This window comes from Falco rusticolus, chromosome 7, assembly GCF_015220075.1.
Source record: "Falco rusticolus isolate bFalRus1 chromosome 7, bFalRus1.pri, whole genome shotgun sequence".
NCBI classification, from domain to species: Eukaryota; Metazoa; Chordata; class Aves; order Falconiformes; family Falconidae; genus Falco; species Falco rusticolus.
In genome coordinates, this window is record NC_051193.1 from 14770674 (window position 1) to 14794289 (window position 23616).

Here is a 23616-nt window from a genome sequence, read left to right on the forward strand (position 1 = left end):
AAAAGCAAGCAATGCAATACTGAACTGTTGAACCATTGCTGTATCAGCTTCACAGCTTGTTAAAGTAAACTTTAATGAGCTGAAGAATAATGCAGTCTGCCTTCCCAAACAAATGACGTGGGAACTTACAGCAAATGAACTATTTATTTTGGGATTCTTTTAATGGACTTGGAACTGTTGTTTTGACCAATATGCTCATTTAATACATTCGCATTTAGGCCGTGATCAGATCTTTGCCAAATGTAATTTTTGGGTCGACATGGCACAGCATCTACAGCAAGAAGGAAACCTATGGAAATTGTTGAAAGCTACACTTGAAGCTGGATTAGACCAAGCTATTGAAGTGATACAGGAGTCCAATTCTGTCATTACCCCGGGTGAGAGTCCAGATATTTGTTGTCCAGTTGCTCAATAGTAGGCTTTTCAAGCTACTTCAGGTCTTGCATAACATTCTGCATATTTCACTGTCACTTTAATCATCTCAAACTTTTGTTTCCACTTCCTCTGAATCTATCCAATTCATGCTTGTTATCCAAATACTAAAATTGTTAAATAACTCCTTTCCTTATATGCCACCTGTCTCATCTGACGTTAGCAGTCATTCCTGCCTCTTTGTCCATAAATAGACCTCTGCAATCATTAGTCAACTTCATGCCTAATCATCCACGTCCCTATGTATATGCTATGCTTCCTCAGAAGCTGTAGTGTCCTGAGCTTTCCAACAGCGTGCCTTTTTCTTTTCCTTGAAATCTGTTCTGAAAACTTAAGCTTGCCACTTCATTTACTTAGAGACTACCTGGGAGCACACTATTAAAGCATTCCCCAGCTTCACCTTGACAAGTCTGCTCTTCTTTGATGCTATTTTTTATCCTTGATTTTATGTGTTTCAAGGCACAGATTCTACTTTATTGTCTGTTGCACACTCGTGCTAAGCATTGTTATTTTAGTGCTGTACTAATGTGCAAGAGACTTCAAAATTGGCATTATAGGCATTAAAAATACAATAGCAGCTAAGAGGATTATAACGTATGTTTAGTCACAGAATACAAGGCTGTATTTCTTTCCTGTGTTTGCAATGAAATTTTTTATTCAGATGTATTCAAAAAGTACAACATTTTTGGGACTCAGTGCCTGCTTGTCACCAGTAAACCCATTCAATACAGTGTCCTGAATGTATGTCACATTAGTGAAAGCTGAAGGTCTCCTGATGTAGTGAATTACAAGCATAAATAATGTTATAGTTCTAATGAAAAACGCTGGGTAACTAGCAGTATCACACTTGATAATTCAGTGTACATCACGGCAGTACTAGAGTCCTCATCCTTCTGTGATGATACAGCACAGGACAAAAGGGTCCGTCAGGGCCCTAGACCTAAGACTACACTAATGCCATTTGTCATATGAATTTTTAGGTTTTGCTATTGATGTGTATTCCAGCTACTATGTAAGTCAGACCTGCATTTTATGATTAGACATTAATGAACAATGCCTCACTTTGCTGTGAGTGAACTCTGCTGGGTGTTTTTCTCACGTTAAAAAATAATGAAAGCCTGTAGCGCAGAGCTGGTGATAGTGGAAATACAAGGAATTTGGGCACAAGCCTTAAACTGATACCTTTTTTTTTAACCTTTTGAATGGTACTGGTTTATAGCAAAGAAATACGAGATGAAGTCGCTGAAGTTACTTCAGAGGGCCTCCCTCTTTGTGTTAATTCTCATAAAATAAAAAAACTCTTGCTTTTCCTAAAAATGGGTAACCTTGCACTGCCAAGATTTATGCAGGGTAATCAGCTATTCAGTCTGAGATTTCTCTAAGAATGGCAAGCTTTGGCCAACATTCATTTTCAATTTGCAACAATAACAAAAAAAATTGCCATGATATTTTAGGAGAGTTTAATTTCTGTAGAACAACTAAACATGGAAAATATTAACGGAGATCAGGAAACATTCAGTTTTCACACATCCCATCTACAGGACAGCATAGCCACTGAGTTGAAATGTGCCAGCTAATCATTTTTCTTTCATAATAATTCTTTCATTACAACAAATTGCAAGAAGTTAAGTGTTCTATGAACGCATGTGAACAAAAGACTATGGTTCCAGGTATGTAGGAGAAAATCCTTAAATAAAATAGCTCTTTTGCATTGGATTGCTTCAAGCTATTGAATATTTGCTATGTAGCCAGTTGATCTGTTTTGCACTTCTGCTGAAACCTGAGGTGAGGCCTAGGTCTTCTCTCCCCTAAGTTATGGGCGTTAGAAGTACTGTATATACCTACAGTTGTAATCAAGCAGATTCCTCCAGCTGACCCAAGAATACAGTTGGCTTCTTTCAGATGCAGCTGCATGCAGCCCTTAGCCAAATGGATGGGTCATCATGATGAGGGGCCTCTGAAAGGAGAGGGATATGGAAAAAAAGGAAGAGAACTGCCAAAGTGCCTCCCCCAGCAAAGCAGGCTGCTGTAGAGAGTAATGTTAAGTGCTGTTGTTTTTGTATAGTCACATTAAAAAATCCAACAGAAAACACTCACAGTCCTAGAAATTTGTTATTAGTCAAGATGTTTATATATTCTTCCCCTGAAGATTAAAGAAATTATTTTTAAAAGGGTCAGAGGCTTTATTTGCAATAAAGTAGTGAATTCCAAATAGAATGCTGTGCACAAAAAAAAAAAAAAAAAAAAAAAAAAATCAATGTTCAGGGTGATAACTGTTTGTGGGTTTAATTTTCACTCACTTAATTGTCTCTTTTGGCCATTTTTTTCCCCTGTATAAGTCCTAAGTCTGTGAGGATGGCAGAACTTCCCTAATATTTTCCACACTGCCCAAAGAAGACCCTAACAGCTGTGATCATTTTTCTGGAGATGCATATGACCTGTAGCATCAGGAAGAAAGGCAAAAAATGGCTCTACACTGCCTCTAAGCCTTGCCCCTCCTTCTGGGGCTGCCAGCTATTAAACCAGAGACTACATAGACTACTGACAGGTGGGGATCTGGTAATTTCAACAGCACCTTTTCAGATCTTTGTAACACCTTGCACTGGCCATATTTCCTTCACATAAGAATTCTTCACTGCTTTATCTGTTTTAGAGCTGCTTTGGATCACTGGACCCAGCTTAATGGGTGAGAGTCAAACTAGATGATTTTGTTCCAAGTAAATCTGTAGGTGATAGCTCATAAAGGAAGGTTTACAAGATAAATTTAGTACCATGGGATCTTGCATTTACTTCCCCTGAGAAGACTCCATGTCAAATCTTTTCGTCTGACAATCTTAATATGTTTCTGACTCACTGTCCATCCTATAAACTCAGCCTGGAAAGCAAGATAATGCATCTGAAATAGGTGTAGCTTCATGGCTGTAAATGAAGCTAATCTGCTTGCATTGTACCTGATGTTATAAGTCTGTCAACATTATATCTGTATGCATTTTAGGAACTTAGAAACAGCAGGGAAAACAGACGTTGCTATATCAGACTGCTTTTATTCCCTTCTTCACTCATAGTAGACCTATGGTTGCCTTACACCTGGAGGCAGTTCTCTGTGTAACAGCACACTAAATTCCTTTGGCTCACGCATCTCATTCCCTTGGAGGGCTGTTGCAGAAGATATAAAAATGATACAGCCAGAACATCCTTGCCTTTTCTGGTTGCCAGGCTCCTGGGAGGCACAGCCAGCCCTGTGGTTAAAAGGTGAAGAGGAATGGAAGCTGGAACGTGATGCTGATTTTAATAGGGACTCTAGGAGACTGAGCAGATGTACAGACAGTTAAGCTTGACTTTACTGGGCAAACTGTGAACAACATAAAAAAATAAATTGGTAGGTACATGTATGTTTGGCAGAGGAATCACCACTGCTTTTGCAGATGTCACATTTCACAGACCCACGGAGTTCCTTGAAGGATTCAGTGATCATGAGGATAAGGGTGATCTAGTTGATACTGCTGCTGTTATGGTTCTAAACTAAGCCCCATTTATTTATCGGTAGAGTTACTCTGGAAATACACCCCTCATGAGCACTGTGGCTAGAAGTTTTAGGAATTGCTAGCAATTTTTAGAGCTGTGTTCTACCATCTTAACCCAAGCTGTGGAATCTCCTGGACTACAAAAATGTTAATTCCTGGACTTAAAATGGATTGTGTGTAAATGGAGTGTTTCTTGCATGCAGAGCCATGGAACTGAACAGAACAGAGATGGTAATTTGGACTGTGAGTAGTGTTGAAATTAACTATATGGTATAACATAATTGATGTCATCCTCAGACCCCATATATGTGTTCTATTTACCAACCTCACAAGGGCCTTGTGCAAAACTACCTCTTAAATCTTACGAGTATGTATTTTCATATCTTGCACAGAATGCATAAAATTTTAATGGTTTTCATTAGCACATGTAACTGCCAAGATTTGATTCTAGGTTTGAACACCAACAGATAGGCCAATTTTTTTTCATTCAGATAAAACCAACAAACTGTCATTGTTTACTGTATGCTTGATTAATGTGCTTTGGTGTTGTTTTGATAACTTAAAGCCATGGCTTTTCCTTTTATAACAAAACATTTTGTAATATATTTTCCTTTTGTCTCAGATACAGACTTGGCCCTGGTCACTGGTGCAAGTGACGCAGTAAACTCAGCAACACAGGAAGATCCCAATCCTACTATCACTAGCATGACAATACTGGAACTCTGGAAAGCAAAAAAAGGTACTAAAAATCAATGACAGAGTTCCATAGTGTTAGCTATGATATGCATATTTCTCACAAGAAAAGTGCTAAGGTATGGATATATAAATAAGAAACGTCTTTTCTAAATTAATGCCTCACAAGATGAATATACATAGGTACATGTTTAACTGACAATGGCCATTGCCTATAGACAGGGCAGAACTTCGCAGGGGCCTAGAAAAAAAAATCCTGGCCATTTCCATAGGACCATATGTATGTTGTAACAGCTACAGTACTGCACGTTACCTTGCTTGAATCTACTGTGTTCGTCTTCATGGACTCAAAAGATTCAATACCTTTTGTGTCTTAGCCCATTACGTTTTTTCAACGGATTCTCATTTCAAAATGAGCAAAATCAGTTAGGCTATGCCTATGTTAGAGATTATTCTGCATTTAAGAGTTTGGCACTATGGTTCTGTTGGTAAATTCCTGGGCAGCTGCTTCAGGCATTGATTTTTAAACTAGTTCCCCAGCTAAAGTGAGCCATATTCAAAAAGGAAGCTTTTGGCAATGTAAACGTTTTCTATATTGTACTTTTTGCCAAGGCAGTCATGACAGAAAAGAATGCAAGCATTTTTGTACTCTTAACTGACATAGGTATGCAGATCAAAGCCAATATTCTAAACACACTTAGATGTGCGAGGTTAAAAGAGTGCGATCCGACCGCTTCAAGTAGACTGAGGTGCTTTACACGATGTTTCTGAAAATTGAAGCTGTATCAAGTTGCTTTCTTGTCTGCTGTAAATATGAAAGAAATAGACTCTGCAGCATTGATTCGGCCCAAAGAAAGCCTGTAAACAGAGAAAGCTAGATAGAATGTTTCAGTTGCATAGACTAATAACTAGAAAACACAGGAGGTTCAGGTCAGCTGGAATTAATGCTGCATTTGGCAAACAATTTATTGAAACTGAAGCCCCAAAAATATTTTTTGAAAGGAATAACATTTATGATGTTCTTGAAATACATAATTTTTATTTAGCATTAGCAGCAACGTTTGAAATTAAGTTTGTATTTGCAGCTTGAGCAAACTTTTTTGCTGTAACTCAAAGTATTGTTCCTCTGCAGAAAAGACACTAAGGATACTTTTTTTTCCACATTTACAAAGAGCCTGATTCTGTTCAATTCATTAGCATCTGTCTCCAAAGCAAACAGTTTCAGAAATTTTAGGCTTTGAGGGTGGCATTCAAGTATGGTTTAAAAAAAGACTCAATGATGATACGACATTCTTCAAAATGGCATGCATCCTAGGAATGTATTTTTTATAATTCAATTTTTAATCGAGTAGAAGCAAGGCTTTCCATATGGAAACCAGCCTAACTCATTAGACAAAAGCCTCAAGAGTCCTAAAGTCTGTTTAAAACCAGGACTTGTAGACATTAACAGACACAGACATTAATACTGATACCAAATGACTAGAGATTATACCCAATCATTGTTGATAGCGTATCTGTTGAAGACAATAGTGAGACATAAAATGCTGCAAAATAATAAATGTTATGTGCCACACAGACACTTTGTGTTATCGAAGTTAAATGTTCTTCCAGGCCATGTGCACAAAAATGTATTCTCACAGAGTAAAGGCCAGGTCTTATCTCACTTGGGTAGGACTGAAGGTGTATTATAAAGTTTAGGTACATTAATAGGTTTACATACTGTTGTTTGTAATAAAATTACATTGAAATAAGAGTAAATGCTGGCATTGACTGAGGAATTTATAAATTAATTGCATATTATTAATAAAACCCCAAAACAACCGAGAAGCACTAACTCTGGTTTGATTATCTTCTTCTCCAGTAAGTAATCAAAAGAAAGCAAATAAAACATCCAGTTGCATTATAGATGAGTTTTCCATGAAGGGTACTATATATGCATGCTCACTGTTACGTGTTCATGCACATGGTTACTTGAGGCAAATGCATTTTCCTTGGTAGCAGGGCGGGCACGCTCTTGCTCCTTTCTCCTCTTCTAAACATGGCAGAGCATGATCCATGGCTCCATCTCTGTGCAGGTGAGTCAGAATTTCTGTGTAGAGAAATAAATTTCTCTAAATTTATTCTTTGCAATTTTACTCTGTTGTTTACCCCTTTGGCCTCTTTGGGCATGCCCTGTTAAGCCTGGATGGATGTCCTTAATTTATATCTATTTTTTTAAAAAAATCTAATACTTCAGTGCTGCCTGAAGATGCAAGGAAAACGTGATGCTTTACAGAACAAGTAAGGAACTACACTAGGCTCGTTAACAGAAATATTCAGAATGGTGAAAAGGTATAGAATATTATTTTTTTTTTTCCAGCGTATGGTTTGAAGGGATAATACAGCACTTGTGCTGGATAGTGCATCCAAACTTAACAAATGGATTCCTAGTCATCTGTGTACGCTAACAGCTGTATGTCAGTATCTAACTGAAATACACATTTGCTCTGTACATATAACAGTTTATTCTTTAATTTTGTAAACTCTAGATACCACACTTTGATTTACTTTGTCTTTATGTTCCCTAAGACAGAAACAGCATGGGACAAAACCTTTGGCTTGTGTTCTAATGCATTTATCACTAGGAGGGAGGTACATATGTATTGATATTTACACACGTACACATTCTTCTGTATAGTTCTTCTACCCCTGTTGGAAAATGTTACATCAGAACCTCTGTAACGATACTCAGCCTTTAGATTTCCTGCTGAGTCCAAGTGACTTACGGGCCCAGCTTCATATGTAGAGACATGTTATTCAGAGGCAGAAATTAACTTCATGGGCAAGGGAAGCGACGTGCACAGCATCACCGGTAGGGTAGGACCCCATCTCGGGTATTCTGGTGCGGAGCATTCTCTTCTGTGGTCTGTTTCTAAACATCCTGTTGCAACACCAGTGGTCTGAAGCCAGCAGTAAAATCATAGTTGATTTGAAATGTGATAACAGCACCAGTACTGCTAAAGTTAGACAAAAATTTCCATTTTCAGTGAGGTGAAAACACAAAGTCTGTTCTGCATTAAAGAAGTAGTTCCCACCTCTTGCTGTGGGACTCAAGAACTATTTAATTATTTTTTTTTCTGGCAGGTAGTGGTGAAATAACCATACCACTATGAGTGTTTTTAAAGTTTAGTGTGATATGCTACTTTCAAAATTCTACAGCATCCGATTTCTCTTCAGAATCCATAAAATGGCGGCAACGTGTTATCTTTCCCACAAGTGAACACAAACAGTGTAGTAAAATTTTCATATAAATGTTTAATTTGAATGTTGGTATCGCCAAGTATCGCTAGTCAAAATCAATATTCGTACTAATAACAGTATTGGAATTTTACTAAAATAATGTCTCTCAAGACAAGGGATAATATTTCAGTAATTGTGTTGGGTCGTTCCCTACCTTAATGGGTGACCTCATATCCTGCTGTCTGTAGGCCAGCATCTTACTGCCACACAATCTTTTCATCAGAGCAGGAAAGCTCACCTAGTTTAACACTGCTGCAGTGTGACCATCAAGATTTGTGTCACAAAACAAGTTTCATGAATTCAGCTGATGCGTGGCTTTTTGGAATACTTTGTGATACAAGTTAATGGTACCTGGGAGTGCACTAACTGCATTATAGTAAATGATGGGAAACTGACTGGTAATTTTCCCCCTTCCTTGTTTTGGCATTTTCAAAGATAGGGATTGGTGGAATGGATTTTCACATCACATTATATTTTAAATAAGCATGCTATGATTATCACTTATGAAGACAGACTGATTTTTGAAGCATTTGAGCAAAATACTGAAACTCAGTGCAAGAGAAAGGCAAGAGCAGATTGCTACATTACTCTGCAATCGGGCCGGAAGAAGCCTGTGTGGAAAACCGGAGAGACTCAAACTGAAAAAAAATTGCAAGAAGCAGTAGCAAAGGATTTAAATCAGGTGAGATTACAAATGCTTTGGAAGGTTCTGCTGTAGATTCCAAGTTGCCATCTATTTTCAATCTCAGCGTTTCTTTACCCCATGCACTGACATGACCCTTCATTCAACCTAGGCTTGGATGACATTTGTGCTACCTTCCAGGAAAGGAATTGTTTTTTGCAGCTCCCTCTCTTATTCATCTTGAGAAAAGGATTAAATCCTCCCTCTGACCAAGCATACAGGCATGCTGAAGTGAAGCCACTTCATGCTCCTGGCCAAACAAAGAACAAAAATACCCACAATAAGCAAAAGCAGATGGCTTCAGTGGCAGGAAATGAATGAGCCAGACTGCAGGTAAAACGGCTCTCTGAACGCATCTCGGAGGTTTGCAATGACAGGTTCTTTGTTATCTGGGGCCTCCCCACAGGAGGCCAGATGTCTTCTGTTGTGAAAGGAGATAGATAGAGATGCTCTTCCTTTTCCTCCCCCTTTAACTTATGGCTGTTTAAGTTAACTGCTAATGGAGGTAGAAGCCTGTTTTTTCCCTTGCTGTCTGATGTTTTTGGAAACAGAAGAGATAGTTAGCGAAGGGGTATTCTGATATGAAAGAAAAGGCTCAGAACTGGCCTTTACCTCCCCCTGACCCTCATTTTAAAGAACAAGGAGGTCAGTGCTTCTAATTGCACTTGAAAGGATTAAACACTTGATTGCTTTCATTTGGTGGAACAAAACTATTCTTCAGTCTCAAAGCTGGAAACAAATAGATCAGTGGTATTGAGACATTTTCAGTGTGAGGTGGATGGCTTGGTTTAGCTTCTTATACCGACACAGAAATTTAACAGAGGATTTAAGTATTTTTTGAGGGGAGAGCAGGAGATGGGGGAGAAGGGGGAACTACATCTGCTGCTCAGACAGAGCAGATTTGCAGCAGAAGTGACAATAACCTCCTTCCTGCCCTATAAAAGGTTATCACAGGAATATCAACAGACCATAATTAATTACAGATATTAGATATGCCTCTGTCAGCTGGTGTAAGAATGACTCTTGCATTACACTGAAGTTGCACTGGAAGAAAAAGAATCTGAACCCAATTTCTGGACACAGTGTTCCAGACTTAAAATCTTTTCTGTACATTGATTTCACCTGAGAATTAAAATTAATTTACTTTTGGAATAGGTTCTTAATTCCCATTGTTCAAATAAAGTGAGGTACAGAAAACTTAAATTTGGAAACCATTTTGAACCTTATGAAACTGTTTTCCAAAAGTAACAAAGAACAGCTTATATAAACTTTTATCTGACCTCTGCTTCTTAAATAAAAAAAACATGTTTTCAGGGAAATGTGTCTTGGAAGTAACTCCCCCTCCCCCCCCGCCCCATTTTTCTCTCTGGTTCTTGTAAAACATTAGGTCAGTGGGTTCATTTTATTTTTGTTTGTTTAAAGTGGGTGAAAGTTTCCTTCTCAAGCTATTATACTTGTGTGATTTTTAAAAAGCATTACAACAGTCTTTGTTTAAGAAATACAAGAACAGATGGAAATGTCAAAAGAGTATCAAAATCATACCAAAGGAAATAGCATTAATCACTGTAAAAAGCCAAAATAATCTCTCATGAATGAATAAGAATATGTTGTTTCGATAGCACTGAGACATGACTGCTGATTTTTCTCATTGCCTGGCACATGAACTCGATGTGTACGTACATTTAAAAATTACCTTTCTCATTCTGACTTCCAGCCTGTTTCTTGTGGTTGCTTTTACAGTTCACACACTGCATGTGCACTCATGTAACTTAACTAGCATTCTAGCATTTCATTTTGCAAATAGAGGAGATGTGTTTTGGTTGTCCACTGAAATACGTTTTTATATGCATTCACTTGTGCAGATAAGCATACAAATCTGAAGGTAAGTATGACTTGCAGACAGTGTATTTGTGCCTTTTGTTTTAAGCAATGTTAACTTTGGTTTCAGTATCTTGAAGCATTAAAAAGCAGTACAAATCAGTTGTTTGCATCTGCCTTGATTGCTCTGTAAGCATTAAAAGATTTTCTTGAAGTAATTTTCAAGGCACTGTTCCTACGTTCACCAGGGTATGAGAATGCCCTCCTGGAGAGTATGCTACAGGGGACAACTTTGGCAGATTTTCTGAGGAAAATTACAACAAAAACTTCGTCATTTTTGTTTAAAAATTTATCTATGGTAATTTTTCAATCTGCCACTGACAAGATTAATTTTTTTCTTAAGTAACGCACCTCTGAGAATATTCAGAAATATTTATCCAACTTAGATCACACCTCTAATGAAACATTTTTTTCTACCTTAAGACTATATTCTTTACCAACATGGATTTTTCTGGCAGAACATCCTAGTATGATAAAAATATATTTGTATAACTCTACTTGTAAAGATATAGCTTAGGTCTACTGCCTCTGCCAGCATTAGCTGTACTGGTATAGCTTGGCAAAGTCATACTTGTCTAATTACATTCACATGTGCTACACATACCAACAAAAATTTCATCAGCATAGACAAAGTCTTATTTATGCTGTTCAAATTTGCACTATTACTGCAAAAGAAAAAACACAGCAGACTCATAATCTGCCTAATTTAAGGAAGTCTTACCAGAAATGTGTGGTTGGAACTGCCATCTTCCCTACTTCTTGTCTCTGCAAATTACTTTGCTAAGGTCCTGTAAAAAGATCTACATTGTCAGACAACTGCTGCAGTGTCATGAGCCTTTTCTGCTTCTTAGAATACAAGTATGTGGCATCTACAAAATTTTACTGTCTGTGATATGCCATAGTGACACTTACTAAGTTAGTGTTCCCCAGAAGAATAATGATATTACAGAATAATAAACACTTAATTAAATTCATTTGTTTGAAGAAGTCTAAAATTATCCAAGAAATTGTACATAATCTTAATATAACAGTATGTGAGCAGTACTGTGGAAATCATGCACTCTATAATGATGTTTAGAGACTGCTCTTTTCTATTACTAGGACAATTTTCCAGAATTAATCTTGAAAGCACGTAACTCGTATTCTATTCAATTAATGTGGTCTTTCATTTTGTATTGGCCGCATCCAATTTGTATTTGCATTTGTATTGCCCTTCACCCCTCTAAATTAAATACCATCCCAATAATTTCCATAAGCTTTTGATGTCATGAAAGTGAAATCAGTATTACTGGGTAAAACACAAAGAAAACACCTGAAACAAAGCAATAATAGTACTAAAAAGCTAGCATCACAATTTCTTTCTACAGTTAGAGTGATCACTCCTTATGGTAAGAGGGGCTAAGTCCTCCTGTCCTCACCTATGGCAGTATTCTCGCTGTGGTGAGCCTATCAGGTCTGTAGGTTCAAACACAGCAAGATTTAGCAGAGAGTAATTGTTTTCAAATAAGTAATTCTAATTAGCCTGCTCATCAGTAGTTCTGCAACCTCACATGTGCAGGACATAAGGTCTACAGCTTACTTTTGGACAAACACTGTAGCTATTATTAAGAGTACAATCTATTTCCAGATTTCAGTTAGATAAAAGGTTACGTTTGTGCAGTTTATCATTAAAAAAGAAACAAAATTAAATCTAGTGTTACCTACCTATAGACAGACATCTTACTCTTTTCCTGCACAACACTTGGCATTTTTAATCAATGTGTACATAAATGAAAAGAAAAAAAGCAGATTATCATATTGTCCTTTGTAGTTCTCTTTCAAAATCTCCTGATGATAGTCCACAAGGAAATAATAAATTGCTTCTATCGTGGAAAGGTATGTATCTGGCTTTCCCTTCTGATGACGCCAAAAGCAAGTTTTCCTTGTCTTCAACTCGATTTGTAGCAACCCTGTCAAGAAAAAAAGATGACACAGATTATACAATGCGGATTGGTGGATGGGATGCCAAACAAGTCTTTAGTTATGTTTTCCGACTGTGCTGCTAGCCTGCTAGATGCCTGCATGCAAGTAATTTCTCTTCCTGTCCCTCCAATTTTCATCCATAAAATGGAGGCAATGACTTTATCCTCCTTTGTGGACCACTTTGAAAGTTGTGCTGTAAGTTCTAGGTTACAATCCTCATGTCTGCAATTAAAATTTACAGTTTATCCTTTCATTCCTACAGCCTCACAGCCCTCAGTAAACTGCAGGGTCTCTTCAGATGGGAAGAGTGAAAAAGCATGGCAGACCCAATACCTTTCAAGTGTAACACAGAATCCCTCACGCTGTTAGTTTTGCTGAACTGAGGAGTATTTGCTAAGAGCCAGACACTTTTCATTTATGCTTGTTGGGTAACTGAAATCTCACTGGGATTACTCAGGAGTAACTATGACAGAATCTGGTCATTAATTTTATTAGAAACGAAAAGCATTCCCACTTGAGATGAAAGAAATACATTTGGTATCTGTATGGCACATGAAAATCTTTTATCTACTGTAGTCTGTTACTTTTATCATTCAGATGAATTTTAAACACATATCTTGTTAAGGAACATTTTTATGTTCCTTAAGATGCACAAACTATTCAAAATTAAAACCACCTTAATGTGTAATCAGTTCGTAAACAGGGTGGACAGCTGGATTATAAAGAAATGCGTACACACCTGTCAATAATACCAGGATCAGGTTGTAAAATTACCTTTTCTAAATGTTAAAATTGAATATTGTGTGTCATGGGATGGTTTAGTACAAGTAATAGTATAAATAACAACATGGTTTAAGAGTTGCTTGGAAGTTATTAACAAAGACGTTTCAGTAAGGTCCAAATTCAGGAGTGCAAACTGGCCTATAGCCTAGCAGTTGTGATTCTATACTTCTTACGTTGAAAGTATGTTTAATTCTTTCTAGTGTAATTGCAAGATTTGTTTTGCAGTTAGTAATGCATGATACCTTGCATAGTAAAAGAAATCTCTTAATGCGTTTTTTAAAAAACCTGAATGATTCCATCACTGAGTTCAAATGTTGTTGGTATTTCAGAACCAAAAATTCAAATAACGTAGTCTAATTATTACCTCTGTTAATCATATACACGTACATTCAAAATAGTAATAGGAAACTGCATTATGATTTTTCCCTCAAGATGTTTCAACTCTTGAATTTTCAGCCCTAACCAAAGTGAAAACTTTCATTAAATTCAGTGATGCTTCCACCTTAACAGCAGTGAACTAAATTTAGGGGATGATTCCTCCAATGTAAACTCCCACCTATTTGTGGTTTGAATACAAACAAAAGTTCAGTGAAGGCAAGACCCCTGATACTACTGAGCTTACCTCAAATGCTGGATCAGTTAATTTCAAACATAGAATTTTAGGAGGGTTTTTTTAAATAAAAAAATTAGAGGCTGTTAAGGGTTACAGTTTACTGAGCATGTTTCTGTCACCTGTACTGTATCTGTATCTATACAGCCAAAGGCAATGTTTTACTACAAGTACTGATTGTTCATATGAAAGCTTACAATACCAAGGAAATCAACATGTTTGTGGCTAAAAAGCATCCACATACTTTAAGCTCACTAGAAATAAATGTTTCTGTGAATCTGAAATCAAGTGAAAGGGAAATACAGCTATCTTTACATCTCCTTAGGTAATGTAACCAAGTTTCCCTTACAGAAGTTATTCTCCCGTATATGTGTCTTAGAGCAGACACCACCTTTCAGAGAGTTCTCCCACCCTTCCTTAAGCCTCCATTTTTTCCTGATATGCTACATCCTATTATCACAGCAGTCTCTGTGCTCCCTCCGCTATAACAATCGAATGCTCAGGCCTGTAGGATCCTATATTAATCATAGCTGGTCACTGATCTTACATCTAAGAGAGGTTCGAAGTTTTTACCAACATGATGTATGTAAGTGGTAAAGTTTACACACATGCAGATGCCTGTCATTTACTCTGAGCTTTCTACCACCTCTTCATCCCTACAGTTTGTATAGTGAACTGGAAGATCCACTACTTCAAGAAATACTAGTGCGGAAAATTTTAAGCAATGAGTAATTATGGTTTGCACTTATGGTAGCTAGTAAGAGTCTAAGCTCTTACTAAAGTGCCTATTGTTATTTCAATTATAATGTTAATTTCCTAAAGAGGCAGCAGCTTGAAAATTCTATTTCGGGCAGGAATTCTGCTCCTTTCCTAATCTTTTAGATTCTCAAGGTTTATAAGTAACTTAAGGATTTAGGCTGAGGAAGAAGGCATTTACTTTGGATTCATCTTACCTCTGCTATGGCCTTTGCATCACACCCTCGAGTGTGATTTTGAGACATGATGATGAAAATATGAGAGGATGACAAGAGATTTGTCAGAAAAATGAGGATGGGGGGAATTTGCCTCAGAGAATGTCAACTTACTGCTCTCAAATATCCTAGCTGAGCATAGGCAAAGGCTACCATTTTCTTGTGGGAAATTCTTGCAGAAATGAAAGTAAGCAGAGAAACTTTAAAAAACCAAAAGCAACACAAAAAAATCCAACTAAGGCAGATGTATGATTCAGCCTTGTAGGAGAGAATGTATAAGCTAATAAAATAAGACATTGGCTAATACAAAGCGGATAGTGGATCAAACAGCAAAAAATACCAAAGCAATGTTTCTTTAGCAACCATGTTGATGTTGCCAATAAGCTTCATCACTCATATGACAGAGTAATCATTAACATTAGATGCAACTGTTTCCCTTCTGATCTAGTGATGACTTTTAATGAAGTAATTAATCCTTAACATTACCAACTTTCAAGTATTTCCTGTCTTTTAATACAACTGATTTAGTTTTGCTTTCTGAAGATGTATTACACCACTTTTCCAAGATATAGAAGTACTTTTTGTCCAAGTTTGCCAGGCTTTTTTTTTTTTTTTTAAGATTGATGTACACATTCACTTTCTCTTGTAGAACAATTAGCTAGATTTACTTGATACAAATGCAGGCTTATAAAATACAACACTTTTCTTTACATTTTCTTGGCTTCGTTAACGTTTCCATCCACTATTTATTGTAACTTAAATCTTTCTGAGTATGGCAGTTACTGTTTATTTGGAATTATGAACACTCAGTTTTGAACTTTAATATATGAGCAATAGTTTGTTGGATGATGACTTCATTTGCAGTTGAACTGAAAAAATGACAATAGTTCTCTACTTCTCATGTGTGTACAACATAAAAATTTCATCAGTTTATGCCTAAGGGAAGTCTGTCCCATTCATTTGGGAAGTCAAAACTGCAATCTGTAAAAGGACTATTAATGCAACTTTCATCTTTTATGACAGGCTCTAAGGAAAGCAATGCATGCACAGGTTGTGCACGTTTATTCCTGCTGCATGAAGGGTAAAATTCTCCCCTGGGTGTGGGTAAGAGAGGCTGACTTGTGTGACGCTAGTCACACCTTACAGCAATCCTGAAAGGTGCTCAAGGAAGACGGAGGACTGGAATACTCAGAATACTCAGCTGGAACAGAGCCGAACTTCTGGAAAGGAGGGAAGAGTCCACCAGACCAGCATTCACATGGGGTAACTGGAAACCATTCTTTAAGAGCTCCGAAGTAACACCAATCATGAATTTTTGACTGATGTACTGCATAAGCTTCCACGGAAATCTTCAGTTCCTGTGGCTGCCTGTTACGTTCCTGAAATTCATCCTTTTAAAATAAGTTCCAAATACTTTAGAGTTAACTTGCAATGTGCTATTACTATAATCTTTACAGTAATACTTTAATTTATTTGATAGAGTATGTTTTGTGTTAATCTAAATACTTAGCAATGGGATTTTAATTAGCCAATGTATTATACGAACATATGGGATTCTTTAATAAACTGACTAGACAGCAGGGCAACATTTATCTTGCCTGTAAGAAGTCTGTGAAATTCCTTGTAGGGTCCAGTGCAAAGCAGTCAGTAGTAGTTATATATATAATGTATAAATCTGATAGCCTGCCCCCCAGCTAAGTGCACCTTTTTCACTAAGGAAAGTATTTTCAAACTCTTATTTATCTCAAAACAAATGGAATGCGATTGCTAAATTGTTTTATCTTTCGTGGGTTTATTTAGAATACTTAAATGTAAACTTCTTATAACGAACCTAAGACAACAAACCTTTGCAGAATTACAAGGTTTTGCTTTCAGAGGTGGGAGGGTGTAGAAGGGAAGCACACAATCCCCTTTCTCTGGAAAGTAGGTCATCAAAATGACCGTGAAAAAAAAAGAGCTTTACTGGAAAAAGAAACCAAGCCATGACATACTTGTGCTGTTATCTGCTAGATCCCTCATTCACCTTCTAGTGGCCTGTCTACCACCAGCGTGTACAAAAATGCTCCCCTGGGTCTCCTGAAAAACTGCAAAGGAAATCTTTCTGGCTTCTCTCCGAGGTCATTCAAACTACCCTTCCATTGTCTTCACATGACAGCTTCCATTCTGTGAGACTGAGGAAATTTTTTCCAAAAAACAAGTGGGAGAAATAAATGTAAATGCTTTCTTTAGTATTAATTTAGAATATTATTAAGTATTCTTATTATATTGAAGAACAAATTATATGACATGAAAAGTAATGGAGTCTTTGGTTCAAGTTTTCTACAGCACTGAAGTAGCTGACAATGCTACTGTTGAATCTTTCATTTATTCTCAGATATAGGGTTAAGAATAAACATATATTATGCTCAGGTCTGTTATAAAAACATATATATTTCCCCTAATAATTCCTGTAGCAATAACATCAACTTTTTTCTTTTTACCTTGAAGTCGTTCGTCAGTTATTATTTTATTAGTTTGATTCCAGGTACTGTCAATAAATATTATTTTCTTCAGTTTAGTGCCTTCAGTCTTGTTGCTTGAAATGCATTCATTTAGATTTTTTTCTTCTGTAGGTTCTATTTTTGCTTGTTTAAGAAATGGCTCTCTGGAACAGTCATCGTCATTATCACAAACACCTTTCTTAGTGTACTTTTGGAGATGGAAAGCAATGTCTTTCACTGAAACTGAATTGGGGCCAGGAAATATAAGTGCTATCTAAATGAAGAAAAGAAAGAACTGTGAGTGTAAACAAAGTCTAATAAAACACCAGGAATCTCTTCATTAAAGGTATTTTCTATCCCCACCCATAAACATTTAAGTCAGGACAAGATGAAAAAGTATCTCTTAAAATAACGAATGAAGATACTTATTAGAGATCTTATTAATTAAATGTTGCCTCCATGCCTCTACTACCAACTCTAATGCTTCTGTGAAGAAGTTTTTTCAGTCAAGACAACAGCGTCAGTGCCTGAGAAAGTTCAAATTTCACTTGTCATTGCAGTATGTGGGACAGGAAGGCCATAAAGAATAGTTTCTAATTTCATTCACAAATATTGTATCAGAATAAATAATCTCTTCTGCATCTATTACATGTCTCACAAATATCTTACGTGAAAAAGACCAGTGATGGCCCTACTCAGAATTTTTTCAGTAGCTTAGTGCAGCATTCCCAATCTGTGACTCGGAAAGCCTGGACCATACAAAGTCACTGCGACCTCTTCTTGCTTTTGCCCACCTTCCCTGCGGCTCTTTCTGCTTTTTTTCAGCTTCCTGCCTCTTTGCCACCTATGCTTTCCTTCATGGCTCATTCCCTGAATAACGTCTCTATGACATATTTGTATTACCCTCTACTTCATGTGATCCAAGTGTTAACTATTACATCAAATGTGTAAATATTAGATTTCAGATTAATCACACCATTTAAATGTTTAGAGCTCAGTTTTTTCAGGCTGTGTGCTGACTAGCTATTGACAGACAATAGCTCCATTTTAGTAGGTTTCCTCTATAATAGCGAATGTTAAAAATGTTAAGGAATTTTAAATACTGCAGCTACTGACTATGAGGAGCACAACACCTAACTGCTGTTTAACTTGCTGTATCATGTATTTTGGTAAAATATTTCTTATAGTACACAATAAATCAAATTATCCATTCTCTAAGGGGGTGAACATAGGAAATTCATGTGGTTAGATAGTGCTACAGTTTTTCTAAGCTCTGGAGGACAGTCCAGAACCACTGTGTGTGTATTTGTAGGCCCAAGCTTTATGCGAGTGCAAGATGGAGTAAAGTGGATTAATAGAACAGCGCTTCCCTCCTGCTTCCTCCCAGCAGAGTTCGTTATGACTGCAGGAGGAAGTGCAGAAGATACATCTGCATCTCCCCATCTCCCCAGCACACAGCCCATCTAGCTATACAGAATTTCTTACTTCATGTCTTTTTTCTTCATATTCTGGAATGCAAGGGTATTTATAAATTGTAACATCATCAGGTGCCAGAAGCTTAGCATGCACAGCAGTGCTTTTGCCATCTGTTTCATTTGGGTGTTTAATAATGTCAATCTTCAAAGGTAACTACAGTAAGACAGAAAGAAAAAAAAAGAAATAAGCAATACTTATAATCTTATTTCCAGGTACAAAAATTTACGCAAAATCTGGGAGGAATCCCTATACCATGTAATTAAGAGATATTTGACAATTTTTAAAAATGTTTTTATTTTAATAGGTTTAGAACTAAACTAGAGACAAGTGACAAGAAGCACCTGTTACATTCTCTCAGTTCATGTAAATACCCAAGTATGCAATGAATGCAATTTGGAATGCTGCAGCAGCAGCGTGGTAAAACCTCTAGAAATAGCATCAATAAGGTAAATAAGATGTGATATTAATTTAAGCAATATAATGGTCCTAAATATGAATACTTATGTTCACCTTATTGCAAAAATGGCCATTTCAATGAAAATACACCTAAATCTCCTAGGTCTAATTTCCAAAGTACTTCTAGAGTATTTTCACGATGCTTTCAAACTACAGAGTGTCTCCAAATGCATCTTAGTTCTCAGGTAGGTGATTTTGCAAAATGTATCAGTCCTCTTTGATGGTTTCTCCAAGTATTTTAGCTGAAAGGCATTATACTTTTTCGTATTTGTATTTTGAGGGTGCTCATCTGAATTATACAAGCATGACATTTAGGAATGTCTTTTAGCTCACGTTTTATGTAAAAATCACTCTTGGTTATGGGAAAATCATATTTTTTGTTTGCAATATACTCTGTTCTGGCCAGAGTTCTTAGAAACTGAAGAATAAAGGTAACACCTTTTTTTCTGTAAAGAAACATTTAAGAACTAAGTGCACGACAAGCTGGCTGACTTCAGCTTATGTTCTCATCTGGTAGATACATAAATGTTTATGGGAGGACTGGAACACTGTCAATGTTTGTAAATGTAATCCCTCAAATAAGAACAATAATTTTATTTAAGTGTAGTTTATTCACACTTATACCTGCGTTAAAGATAAGCACCCATAAAGAATGAATAAGAAAAGAAATGGTCACAGACAGACTATCTGTCTCCAGAAACTAAAAGGTACAAGAATATTATTTAAAAATCTATAAGAAATATTAACCTTCACAGTTGGAATTTCTTTGGTAGGGACAGTTTCAACAGGAACAAAGCATGTGTAACAATAAAACATCCTTGAACTGCTGCATCGGGGGCATTTTGATCTCCCACTCTTTTTTGCCTTTTCCAGTACTTCTTGCGATGCTAACTGTAATTGTTGAAGTGGGTTATCTTGAAGCGATGATGGAGTCTGCAGTTCTAGACTTTCCAAACATTCAGTATTTCTTCTTTGTCCCTGACAGTTTTCTTCATTTAAAAGCGCAGATGAATTTAAAGACATGGTTAGCTGAAACAGACAATATGTTGTAACTGTTAAATAAAAAATCCAATATACTATGAATTAATTCACTGGAAACGATTCTGTATGATCCTGTTTAGCAAAAAATACTCATCAAGGAAGGCAATTCCTATAAGAGAAAGAATAATAAAATCATCTGATTCAGTTGTTATTGCACCAAGAACTCCAAAAGGATTTCAGGAGAGCATGAGATAAATGGCTAGAAAGAATGGAGATCTGTATCCTTAATGCACATATATAGCTATTCATCATTTTACTAAGTTATCCCACTCACTTAACTCATGCAGAATTGTATTTATTGGTAGGATCAGTGTCTAAAAGATTGTGAAAACACTGGTAGACACTGTTTACCTGGATGAGCAGTCCCATTAGTCTTTTGAATGACCATTGACAATGAATTAAATGTCTACAGGACAGAAATCAGTAAGAGAAAAGTTAATTGTACAAATTTAGATCTCTATCCTGAAATGTATTTGTGTGGGGGCAAACCAGCCTACCTGAATGCAACCTCTGTTGACAGAACTTTGTGAAACAGAAGAATCTTCCGGAGCAAGGCCTGAGGCTGAAAAATTAAGTCTCAAGAGCTAAAGCACAGCATTGGTGTTCCATATACCAGAGAGCAAGTGCTGACCCAGCCTGGACTCATTCTGCAAGTTTGTATTTATTCAGTAACATTGATGGATTTTTTTCAGGCTTTCTTCAGGACAGATGTCTCACCCTCTAGCATAAAATTTTCACTGTGTAGTCTGAGTAATGTATCAAAAAACTGACTGTACGCCCACACCCGATCCAGACAGAATTAATATTGCTGTGTGCAGAGATTCATAGTCACAGTTTTAGTGAAACCCTTCAGACTAGATCACTCGGGGTCCTCTCTAGTCTTCAAAGGAGCCCACAGCCAGGAGCCTGCAGTAGTTATAAACTGCCCTTTGCACTCTGTGCTGCATGACTTAAAACTAAAAAAGTAGTTCTCAGTATTTAATTTCAGCTAATTTAGGTTTACTTTTCATGTCAGGGATCACACTTGTGAAATGATGTAACAAAACAGTCATGCTTAACAAAAACAAACAAACAAGAATTCCTGAGATGTGATCCAAAATTAAGTGTTTAAATAAAGCCAAGTGTAATTTAATTGAAAAATAACGAAAACAAAACACTTGGCTAACTTTCCAACAAAAATTTAAAATTAATCCCAGAAAAACGAGTTGTTATTTTCTGGTAAAATTAAATACTCATGCATGCTGTGATACCCTCCCCCGCCAACAAGCTCCAACTTTTGAAAGGTCAGGGATGTCCATTCAAATGAACACAAAATCTAATATGCATACAAATTTCATAGTGCAATTGGCTTTTAAATATCTCAGCCATGAAGCAAATATACAGACTAACCCATACCATTATCAAGTTTCCTCATGAAGCGAAGAGGGCGAGAGGCCCTGTAATTTGACATGCATTCCCAGCCTGCAAACTGGTTCTTTTCAGTGTGATGCCTTACGGCACTGCGGGGTTCAGCTGTGACACCCCCAAGCACGTTCATTATTGACACTGCCAAGAGACACGCTGCTCTAAGGGCACAGGAAAACCTTTGTGGTCTCAAAATAATTGCCGTTTGCCAAGTTACAGCACTATACGTACCGTATGATTTTTTAGAAAGACAGCAATAGTTTACACAACTTGTAAGAGCTGAATCTTGATTCAGTCATACGATTTTGAGACTGTAACAACTCCATCCACACGACCCTGATAACCGCTGCTGCCGGAGGCTGCCCCTACGCTCCGGCTGCGGTTCCAGGACAGCCTCCGCCTCTCTCAGGACTGGGGGTTTGTGCACGGTTCGTGCGGTGCCCAAGGCACGCTCACCCCCGGCGCTGCCGTGCGCCCACCCTGCCCCCCGGCCCGCCAGGCAGCCTGTCACCCAGGCGGCGCGGCCTCGGCCTGCGGGGTACCGGCCCCGGGGCGCAGCGGCCGCCCCGCACGGCGAGCGCGGCCCGGCAGGGTGCGGGGAGCTGCCGGGGCACAGGCCTTTGCGCCTGGGATGCTCCGCGGGAGCTGCCGAGGCGTGACCGGCCCCGGCCCCTATCACCGCAGGACACCGAGGCCTCCGAGGGCGGAGCGCGGCCCCCTCCCGCGGGCGGCCCTGCCGGCGGCCGGGGCCCACCCGCCACGGGGAGAGCTGTCGCACCGCCCCCAGGCCCCGCCGCCCCCGCCAGCACCCCACGGGCCGGGGGCTGCCGGCCGCGCGCGGCCCCCGCCGCTCCCTCCCCCAAACGCTGCGGCCTCCGTGCCCTGGCGGCGGGCGGGCAGCTCCGCACCGCGCCGTTCCTCACCCGCTCCCTCGGCTCCAGCCCCTCGGCGGGCCGCCACTCGCCGAACAGGGCCGCCCGCCTCTTCTGCGGCCCCCACAGGCCCCGGAACGAAAGTGTCGGGCTCGGCCGGCGCGGGAAGGCGGGGGCCGGAAGAGCGCGCGCGGCACGGTGCCCTGCGGCGGGAGCGCTCCGGGCGGCCCTGAGGGGCGGCGCGCGCGGGCGGCCGGCCGGGCGGGCGGGTGGCGGTTGCTGCCTGCAGCCCCGCGCGGGTGACTGACAGAGGGACTGACACCGACTGACTGACACCGACTGACATTGACTGACACCAACTGACTGACTGACTCTGACTGACTGACCGACTGACATTGACTGACTGACTCTGACCTCGACTGACTGACTGACACCAACTGACACCGACTGACTGACACTGACTGACACCGACTGACCAACACTGACTGACTGACTGATACTGACAGACTGACACTGACTGACTGACTCTTAACACCGACTGACTGACTGACTGACACCGACTGACACTGACTGGCTGACACCGACTGACACCGACTGACTGACACCGACTGACCCACTGACTGACCCCAACTGACTGACTTGACACCGACTGACTGACACCGACTGACTGACCGACACTCACTGACTGACTGACCCTGACTGACTCACTGATACCAACTGACTGACTGACTGACCGACACTGACTGACTCACTGATACCGACTGACTGACTGACACCGACTGACTGATGGACACTGACAGTGCGGCCTGAGGGCCCTTGGCCGGCACAGTGGCCCCCACTTTGCCAGAGGACGAGGGCTCGAGGGCTCGGAGCAGCTGGAGGCAGGGTGGTTCCTGAGGGTTTGTCTCTGCCGTTGGATTTGGTGTTTATCTGAGGACCTCCCACCCCAAACCAGCTTTTCCATGTTTTGTGTCGCATAAGCCTGAGCAGAAACCCCATACCCTTTCCAGCAGGTTTCTGCCCCGGCCCCAGGTTTTCCCAGCCCGTGTGAAACACGCCCCGCACTTTACTCT

General features: G+C 39.1%; 1 protein-coding gene across 1 annotated transcript; it reads right to left on the minus strand.

The window, feature by feature from the left end:
• Positions 1-7798: 7798 nt before the first annotated feature.
• On the minus strand, positions 7799-22368 carry DTWD1 (DTW domain containing 1). Its single transcript, XM_037394664.1, has 5 exons — positions 21903-22368; positions 19974-20255; positions 18780-18923; positions 17295-17568; positions 7799-12437 (listed from the first exon to the last, which is right to left on the minus strand). Exons 2-5 carry the CDS (start codon positions 20247-20249, stop codon positions 12208-12210), a joined length of 924 nt encoding a protein of 307 aa, XP_037250561.1. The 5' UTR covers positions 20250-20255; positions 21903-22368; the 3' UTR covers positions 7799-12207.
• Positions 22369-23616: the final 1248 nt, after the last annotated feature.